Genomic DNA, 10,481 nt, shown 5'->3' on the forward strand with positions numbered 1-10,481 from the left:
TGGCTCCCTGCTCCCAGGGCCGGTCGCCGCTCAGAACGGTAAGCAGGGCGCCGGGGGCGGGCCGGGCGGGGGCTGTGGGATGTCTGCTATCGAAGGAGTTGGCCCGGGCCTGAAGGGGTGCCGGAGCCAGGGGAAGGGGGCCGGGCGGGAGTCTGAGGGGCTGCGGGTCTGAGGAGAAGATGGTGGTCAGGGGTTTGAAGAGGTGCGGGTGTAAGGTCTTCCGGAGACCGCCTGTTGGAGAGGTGGGGGCGTCCGATGTGAGCCCTACGTGTTGGCGACTTTGGGGCTCCACCTCGCTTGTCCCTCCGGGTCGGCGAGGGGACACCGAGGAAGCCAACATGAGGAGGTGGAGTAGCGGGGGCGGATGAGGAGGGGGCGCATTTCTTAAAGACGGTGACAGGAGACAGGCGTTTGTGTTCTTGGAGGTGGAGGGATGGTGTCGGTCGGCTCCCCGAGAGAACGGGATTCCCGGGCACTGGGATCGACTAGAATTCTGTTTGGGCCCCGTAAAATTGGTGACATTTTTAAAAATAAGGGGAAAATGAGGAAGGTCATGAAGAATATTGAGTGAATTGAGTACTAGAACCCTAAGGAGGGGGTGTAGAATCGGAGAACCTTGGATGTGGGGGTGGGGGGAAGATAAAGGAGTGGGTTGACTGCAGTAGGGGACCTTGTACGAGAAGCAGCAGTGTGTCTCCAAAGGAGCGGAGGGAAGAGGGTTGGGTTTGCTAAAGAGGGTGGAGTGCGGGGCATTCTAGTTTAGTGGTTGGGAGTGCAAAAAGGAGTTTCTAAATAAGGAGATGAAAATGAACGGGAGGATGGGGAGAAAGAGGTGAAACTGAGGTAGGGGAAATATTAGAAAAGTAAGGGTGTCTGGGTATAGAGACGAGGGTATGAGGAAACTAGAAATCATGGAAGGGAATAAAATGCAGGAGGATATGTTAAGGAAGGGAGGGCATTCAATGAGTTGTGGCAGGCGACTGGTATTGGATGGGCCTTTGGAAAGGCAGGGACACAGCTGCGACTGTGCGGTGGTGGGATGAAGGGTAGTTGCTGCCCAGAGGGATGTGGAGGAAGTAGGCTTTTCAGATCTAAAAGTTTCAGGACCTAAGAGTTTCAATATCTGAAAAGATGTTATTTGCGAGGAATATAAAAGTAGCCTCTGGGTAATGCAGGGTACAGTGGAAATAAGAGAACTTGGTTTTGAACTGGTGTTCTTTAGAGAAGATGGAGAAATGGTTGGGAATCATAGGCATGGGGGCGTCTAGGCAAAATAGATTCCGGTTGAAGGCATGTGTTACCAGTTCAACTGCTGAATTGATCTTTCACAAGCAAGACTAGGAGTGTGAGTCTGTTTCTGCTGTTGTGGAAACAGATATTTAGAGGTTTAAAGTTTTTTATATGAAAAAAATCAGTGCTGGAGAATGAAATATAAATTATTATTATTTTTTTACTGATCTCAGTGTTTATTGTTTTGATAGAGCAATTCAAATTACTCTTGTAAAAAGGACTCAAATTTAAATGACTTCAGTTTAAAAAAAAATCAGAGAAACCAGGCTTACATGTTGAATATTAAAACGAAAATATATCACAGGATTGAAAAAACATCATTGGTTAAATAAAAGTATTGTACCAAATTGTATTTTTCAAATTTTATATAGGCTTTATGGTTTTGGATAATCACTGTGGGGGGCAGAGGGAGTTAGGAAAGACATTTTTCTTTCTCTTGTGTTTGAATATGCTAAGTACAATGGGTGTTTTTTCCTGTTTTCCTCCAAGTGTGAAGCCACTGTGGAAGACACAGTAGAGTTAATCTGATTTGTCTTATCAGGTTTTTGTCTATGCTTAGAGTGGGAGTTAAACCTGATTTTGATTTTGGCTATTCAATTTATGGAAATAGCTTGGTTTGTTTGTACAGTAGGTGAGATTCTCCATCTTATGTGTTTAATCTCAGCTGGCATAGCTCTTTTTGATGATTTATGGTGAAATTGTAGTTTCTTAGCAACTAAAGCAAGGTTTTTGGATGGGTCTTCAAAGACATCTGGCTGCTGTCAGTGATGTGTGTTCTAAATACAGTATAGTACAGCCTTTCTCTTGAAATGAGCTTGAATTCAATCACATGACATGACAGAAAAATGAAGATCATCGAGTAGTTGACCCAAATGAATGTACAAATTGAATTCAAGGAAGAAATACCTGTTTTTTGAATTTGAGTTTATAAAGATAAGGATGCCATTTTATAGCATTGTATAACATACCTTATGATAATATACAACTTAAAATTAGTAAGATAGTCCTGCAGTGGTCTGACTTCATGTCATTAAGTTGTTTTTTTCTTACAGTGTTTCAGAAAGGGATATTATATTCTGTATGATGTGAAAATGTTAGATTATTTATGAAAAGGATGTTTCAAAAAAAGTATTTCTGGATTGAGAATCTGGTAGTTTATGTTGAGAATAAATGTTTTTCAAAAGTCCCCTGTTTTCACTATTCTTAAAATCAAGAGTTTGGATTAGATGACCCCCAAGATCTCTTCAGCTCCAAAATGAGTATGTGACCCATTACCATATGGATTCAGGGCTTTCATTCAGATGGATTTTGTTTCCTATCCAAACATGTAGACTTGAAAAAACAGTTTCAAGTAAAATCCTTATTTATTGATTTTTGTATGTATCCTCAAAGATGTGGTTCATTTTAAGGAAGAAACATAAGACATTTGAAAGCTTTACTTAAAATTGAGTGAGTATAAACCAGCCTGTATAATGTGATCAAGAGCACAGGCTTTGGACTCCCATAGAACTGGGTTTGAGTTCTACTTTTTGTAGCTGAGTGACCTTGAATAAGGCAGGCCTCAGTTTCATTTCTGAAATGGGGATTACAATCTCCTTGGGAGAATGTGAAGATTAAATGAGATAATGGAGACTTAGTTTCAATGCCTGACATATTGGATCACTAAATGTTAACTATTATTATTATTACTTTAAAAAATAACATTATTCTTTATTTTTCTTCATGTGTATGTATATTCTGAACACTTGTTAGTGCTTCTGTCATCTTGAATAAAAGTAAATGGGTCTTTGAAGACCCCAAACAGAGATTTGTGCTTTTGCTATATATACAACATACATATATATATATATATATATATATATATATATATATATATATATAAAATTATTATTTTTTTAAAGTATCCACTTTAATTTGCACATGGTTGAGTTGGTGGGAGACATATTTAATGTTCCCTAGAAACCTGCTGGCTTTTTGTTTTAAGACAAATGACATGCTAAACATATAGCAGATTTTAATATAATTAATCCAAATAAGATTTGACCAGAAGTTTGCCATGAACTAAAGACTTTCCTCAGGAGATCATATTGCTTTCAGTCTCTCAAGCAATTGACTAAAAATATCACAATTGATATCAGTGGAGCACCCAGGCATGAGAAATTGATCAGGAGTCTGGGAGGAAAGGCCATGTTTCTACATTCAGGATCTTTTTATGGGTTTGTTTTATAAGGTGGCTGTGGCCAAATTGGAGAGGGGAGGGGGGGGGGAATGTAGAACTTAAATCTGTGAATATACCAAGGTTTTTAAAAACAATATAAGGGGAAAAATAACCCACTTAAAATATAATCGTGCTCCAGAGTGAATTTATTTGACACAGATTAAGATTGAAGTTCATTAGAGGTCTGATTTTGTACTAGTTATTCAGATCCTCATGAAAAAGTAGACTTTTTTAAGAAAAGCCTTTTCTTTTTCTTATCTATACCCTTCTGATGTAAAACATATTCTCTTGTGGAATATACCTTTAAACACTAATAAAAGGCAACATGTTATTGTACTGCCTTTTTAAAAATGTTTTTGTTAGCACATTATATTATATAATATCTTTATTTTTAAATAAAAAGTACTTAATTAGGCCTTCAGAGATAACCACATGTGTCTAAAAATGTGCTCTGTTTGGACCTTGTTTTTTTATTTAATTAATTTGCAGTAACTTTTTGAAAGTAAGGTGTTTTATATGTGAAATTTGAAACTTTGCTCCATCAGTGTAAAGGTTTTTTTGTTTGTTTTGTTTTTAAATATCAGACAATATGGGGGGGTGATAAGGTGTTAGCATCTATAAAGTGAAATGTGGAGAGAAACAACCAAGGTTTGTTGAATCATATAGGAGATGTTCAATAAAAGTTTGAATAAAATTATGCTGTTTTGGAAAAAGTGAGATTTGTGAACAAATTTCTGATGCATTTTATTTAGTTTATTGTTACAGTGAGCCCAATCTAGACAGGATCAGGCATAGAGAATGAAGTTGTAGGAGAAAGGAAAAGACAGAAGAAAGACTTCAGTAATACCAGGAAAAAGCAGGATATAAGATTGGGGGATGAATCTTCATTTAAGGAGCATCTGGAAAGATAAAAGCTGTCAGAATAAGTCTAGAACAGAGGACTTTAAAGTAAATTGACACAGTGAAATTAGAACAATGGTGCAGAATTACCTCACCTAACTGGCTTGGTTTTTAGTATGCCTCATAAACAAAGCATTTTATATAATTAAAAAGTGACACTGATAATATGGAGTTTAATTTAAGAAACTTAGATAATGCATTTTTAAACTTGTTTGTGAAGTTTTGGTGGATTTTTCTTCAATTAATACTTTTAGATGCTAAGAATTAGCTTTGGGAAAAGAGGAAAACCTCTCCAATAAAATTAATTGAATACAAACTATTTTATAGGCTTATATACATAAAGAAACTCACTGAATGTAAAAGTGATACCATATAAAAAACTTTATCTCAGTGATATTGATTACTAAATTTATAAAAGAGTGAGTACACAAGTAAAATGTATCTGTTTTTCTAGAATTCATTCAGCTTAGGAGCAGGAGTCAAAATTTGTACCTAATTTCAACTTAGTGTTTTATCTAACATTGAAAGTAGGCCTAACTTTTTTGTTTGTTTTTTTGTGTGTATAAAGACAAATGCTTATCAATTAAACCTAATTAATTTGAGGTTATTTGACCTGATCACTTAGAACCTTTTAAATTAGTCTATCTGAATGGCAATAAGGTTTACTAAATAAAGAACTTCCTAAGTATCCACTGTAATTTGCACACAGTTGAGTTGGCGGGAGACATATTTAATGTTCCCCAGAAACATGCTGGCTTTTTGTTTTGTTTCCTTTTTTTTTTCAACAGGAACAACAACCAAAACCTCAAGTCTTATCTGTTCTTTAAAACAGATGTGATCAGCTTGATGGAAACATACTGTGTTATGTTTCTCATATTAAAAAGTGCTAAATGGTATTCTTCTGCTGTTTTGGAAACAATTATGGAATGTTTTAAGACTGGTCTTCTTACCAAATAATGTTAATTACTAGAGCTTTATACCCTGCTTTATGGTGTTTTTGAGAAGTATATCAATTTGGATATGCTTTGCTTCCCTTTGTTTTATCATTGATAGAACTTGGGTATTACTTCAAATTGACTAGACAGTGAAATGTAAATGATAATGTGAAATCATTCTCAGATTGTCAATGTTCTATATGTTGTGTAAGGTTCTATTTTGAGAAAACATTAAGTCCCAAATTATACCAGTATTTTGTTTTGTTTTTTTTGTGGTGCTGGGGAGGAAACGCAGGGTTCGCACATGCTCTACCACTGAATACCTCCCCAGCCCATACCAATGGTTTTAATCATATCCAAGTGATACTCAAATTCTTAATGTGGTTAAATATAAAATAATGACAAAACATCAGTGCCTTTTCTGATGGAATACTAACAAGGCACAATGTTACAGGTTTAGTAAGATACATAAAAATGAATAGGTAAGAGTGTGTTTGCATATACAAATTATGCCATTGGTTCTTCATTTTTTTCCTGATGGTAGTATTAGCTATCATTGGATTAGATGATGTCTAAAATTCACTTCTAGTTTTACAAATTGCACAGTGCTTAGGCACTTTCTCCAACTGGAAAAGAACCCAGAGAGATAATACTGTTTTAAAACGTTTTTTAGAATTTACTTTTAGAAATAATGAAATTGATTTTAAGGCATGTACTTTTTTGAAATCTGACTGCCTTAAAATCTACTTCAGACAACACTTGGAGTTCTTGTTCAAGGAAGGCAGAATGGTTTCTGTTAAACAGAGATCTCATATTAAACTTGCTGGGAAAATTGCCAGCATGAATTAAAACAATTAAGAATTGAAAAATCCTATCAGGTAGGTAGGTATTTTGTATTCCTTCCTATTAGTTGAAGGTTGACTAATAAGATAATGAAATAACACTGAACTATTGTTATTTATGTTATTTTGTCCTCTTAGTTTTTTTTTTTAGTTACATGTGACTTATTTTCATCTAATTCCTTTTGTATTTAAGACCTCTAAACCAGTCTGTTGTAGTTGAAGAAGGCAATCCAATTAAATCCATTGAAGTTCCTAGGTTGATATTCCTTAGAAACAACATGTTTAGTTTTTAAACATTCTTTTAGTTGTAGATGGATACAACACCTTTATTTTATTTATTTTTATCTGGTACTGAGGACTGAACCCAGCGTCTCATGTGTGCAAGGCAAGCGCTTCACTACTGATCTACAACCCCAGCCCAAAACAGCATGTTTAATGGTCCCAATTTATAAATTTATTTGTTGTAATTATTATCTGTTAGATCCATTTCTTTACTGTTCTTTTCTTTTGTATTTTTGTTAGAATTTCAAACATGCAAAAATAGAGCAAATGATGTAGTAAACCCCTATACACTGTAATCTGGCTTCAATAGTTATCCCTTACATCCTTACTGCTTATTAATTAAAAGATAACTGTAATTTTTTTCATTTCAAACTGGAATTTTCCAGAATCTAAAATACAGTTGGCAGGGCTTAGTTTGTTAGTAAAATGGAATATTCACAAGTAATCATGTTGAAATAACTTCAAAAATACAAGAGCGCTTTAGAAAAAAAGCTTTAAAGCTTTTTCTTTTTTCTTTTTTTGGTCTCTGACCCAGATACAAAAAGTTTGTGACTAAAGTAAGAACATAACATTGTTACATACATAGTATATAAAACATTTAGTAAATCAATGCCTATCCCTGTTCTATATGGATGTATTTAAGATAACCATAGTGACCACCTAAATTGATTTCACAGCTCATTAGTGGGCTGTGAGATTTAGTTTAAAAACCAGCATTTTCACTAAAGGGGTAGTTTTTGAATTTTGTTTTATTTTTCATATACTTTATTAGTCTAGGAATAATCTGATGTTTTTTATAAACAGGATTTTCACAAAATGTTTATCAATAATATCAGCATATGATGTTACTAGTCCTTGTTAGTAAAGAAAGTACATTGTAAAGATCACACATTAGACATTATTTTATATAAGTACTCTCCCCCGCCCCCTATTTTTAACCAGAAGGGGGGAGTGAAACCACAGAAATTTTAATATCATAATCAAAATGTAACTTTTCTTCCAGTATGTTTAATTATCCTTTCTTTTAAATTAGAATTTGTGCTGCTTATTATCTAGCCCCTGCCTTTGAGTTATTGGTTGAGTACAGGAATGAGAGTATTACTGTTTATTCCTATCTGAATGCTCACTGTAATGCTGTTTCAGGTGCATTTCTGGTGAGTACAGATTGACTTGAATATTGGCCAAGGGAAGGGAGGGAGAAGGGAAGCAAGATCATGACAAAAGAATCATCTGCCTTTTGGGTTTAAGGTCCTAGAGTAGCAAGATTATTTTCTTGATTTTAAATATTGCTTCTGGTAGGGAGAAAAGGGCAACAGATGTTCTTCTTCTTTGTTTGCTACTATCTGAAATACTTCTCAATCCATAGATGAAGGAATTTGTTAAATTTAGCTTAGTTTTTTTTTTTTTATTGTTTTTATGTGTATGTGGTACCAAGGATTTAATCTAGGGCCTTGCACATGCTAGGCAAGTGCTCTACCACTGAGCTACAGTCCCTTTTTAAAATTTTATTCAGATAGGGCCTAAATTGTTCCAGTTGGCTTCAAGGTTGTGATCCTCCTGCCTCAGCCTCCATAATAGTTGAATTAAAGGCATGTACCCCCCCACACAGCTGGTTTTTTTTTTTTTTTAATTATACAAGTTTAGTAGATTTGTGGACCATTATGGAGCAGCTGAAGGAAAAAAACAAAAAACAAAGCAACACAGTTCCAGCACTGAAATCATTAATGCTGAATTTCAAGTCTTTCACCAAGGGATATGAAGTAAGTGGTCTTAATGCAAACCAGGAAGCTGCTACCTGGAAAAAAGCAAGCATAAAGAGGTTTTAAATAGCTTGCAGTGAACTGTCATTGAACTACTCTTAGACAAATAACAGTGATCATGTTAAAATTAAGGTACTACTAATAGTGTTATAGTTTTCTTATTAAGATTGAACTCCAAATAATTAAGAATACTTTCTAAAAAAAACAAAAAAAAGAATACTTTCTAACCATGTTTAGGAAAAGATAGATAGTTCTATTCTGATGGAAGCTTAAGATTTAGGAGAAAAGCTTGAAGGAGCTAAACATAGGAAAAGGGAGCATAAGGGGGATGTGATTATCTATTAATACCTTCAAGGTAGCAGTGTAAATGAAGTAAGGGAATTAGGCAGTCTCCAAAGATGGATGGGCTGTATCAAAGAGCAAAGGCCTAAAGCATGTGGAAGAAAAGGATAGGTTTAATATTAAAAAGATGATTTTAATGAAACTAGCAGTTGTTTGTGCTCACTCATTGTCAGAATCATTGTAAGTAGGGCAAAGGACTGGTGATAGGGACCTCATAAAACAAAGGGAGGAGCTTTTTCTGCTCTACCTAGTAACTGTTTAGTAGCTCAGGAGAGGGGAAAAATATGGAAATTAATGTGGAATGTAATGAATTTTCCAGACAATTTTTAAAGGGTCAGAAATTAGTATGTTTCTGATGCTAAAGTTCTGATTATGAATTCAAGAAAAATGATAGTTTAACTTTGAAATCGTTTAAAGTAGCTTTTAGAAACTGCTTGTAATATTTTAAACAGGATCCTGTTTACTATAACCTTCATAAACAATTTCTTTTTGTTATCATAAACCTAAATTATGAAATTCTTCCAATCTGTTTAATACCGAGTAGAATAACCAGCTTACTAGACTTTGGTCAGAACCAGTAAAAGTTTAACATTTGGCTGTTAGAAATTAGACCTTCCTTTTTTCTGTGGCAAATATGAACGATTAAGAAAGCCTCACCACCTGGAAAACAGCACTTTCATCCTAACTCCTAACACTTTATTAGTCAAAATTCTGTTGTGATAAAGCCCCAGCCTGTCTTTTAGGAGTGGGAGCTAGTGTTTTATGACCTCCCAAAGGATGGGAGCTCACTTTAGTTGGAAGAGTAGAAGATTTCCAGTTGCCAGGTAAAATGTGCATGCCCAGTTACATTTCAGATAAATTTTTATTGTTAAATCTGGTAATCATTTATTTATGCTATTTTGACCTTCCATTTCAACTTAAAAGACATAGAAGCTTGTAACTTGTTGAGCTTTTGTGTATTAAAAGATCTTTTGGAAGTAGATTTTTTAACCTTTCTTTCTTTCTTTCTTTCTTTCTTTCTTTCTTTCTTTCTTTCTTTCTTTCTTTCTTTCTTTCTTTCTTTATTTATTTATTATGTGGTGCTGAAGATTGAACCCAGCGCCTCACATGTGCTAGGCATGCGCTCCACTGCTGAGCCACAAATCCAGCCCTTGAAGTAGATTTAATATGGGCAAAATTATGTTACAATGAACATTTTGTATGAGAGGATATAGTTTTTAGGATAGTGATGTTTTATTTTGGTTGCATCACAGTTCTATATGTTTTCTTTAGTTCATCTGCCTTATATTTGACAGAGTAATTTTTAAATTTATCCTCTGAAAATTAAAACTTTTCAGAAAGCAGATGAGCAAAGGGCTTTAGGCTATTTTTGAGCAATTTCCCTCTTATGGAAAATACTTTAAAACTTAGGGTATTATTGCCTGATCATTGATTATAAGAATGTTTCTGGGCTATTAGCTAAAGGCTTGTCCTTTTTCATATATTTGACCAGAGGCTTGGAATATACCATATTCTTGGCTTTGAAGAAGAAAATGGTATGAATGAATAAATAACTGACAATACCCTTTTCTTCCTAGTGAGTTCAGAATAATTTTGAGTTGCTGAATCATAGTCACTTGATTTAGACAGTCAAAGGAAAGTGGATGTTAGCTTTGCAAACCAAGGAAGTAATTTCTATTCTTTTTTTTTGGTACTAGGGATTGAAATCAGGGGCACTTAATCACTGAGTTACATTCCCAGCCCTTTTTTATGTTTTATTTAGAGACAGGGTCTCTCTGAGTTGCTTAGGGCCTCAATAAGTTGCTGAGGCTGCCTTTGAACTCATGATCCTCCTGCCGCAGCCTTCCAAACCCCTGGGATTACAGGCGCGCACCACTGTGCCCAGCTAATTTCTTCCCTCCCTCTACACTAA

At 35.1% G+C, this 10,481-nt stretch overlaps 1 protein-coding gene across 1 annotated transcript in view; it reads left to right on the top strand.

Annotated features, from left to right (window-relative positions):
* Position 1: 1 nt before the first annotated feature.
* Positions 2–10,481, top strand: part of Nptn (neuroplastin) — a gene marked incomplete at its 5' end in the record, with an annotated part of 67,159 nt that continues 56,679 nt past the window's right edge. Inside the window, one exon of the mRNA XM_048793207.1 lies at positions 2–38. Coding sequence (XP_048649164.1) covers positions 2–38 — 37 coding nt within the window. The remainder of the gene's footprint in view (positions 39–10,481) is intronic.

The sequence above is a fragment of the Marmota marmota genome, unplaced genomic scaffold (assembly GCF_001458135.2).
Source record: "Marmota marmota marmota unplaced genomic scaffold, marMar, whole genome shotgun sequence".
Lineage (NCBI taxonomy): Eukaryota > Metazoa > Chordata > Mammalia > Rodentia > Sciuridae > Marmota > Marmota marmota.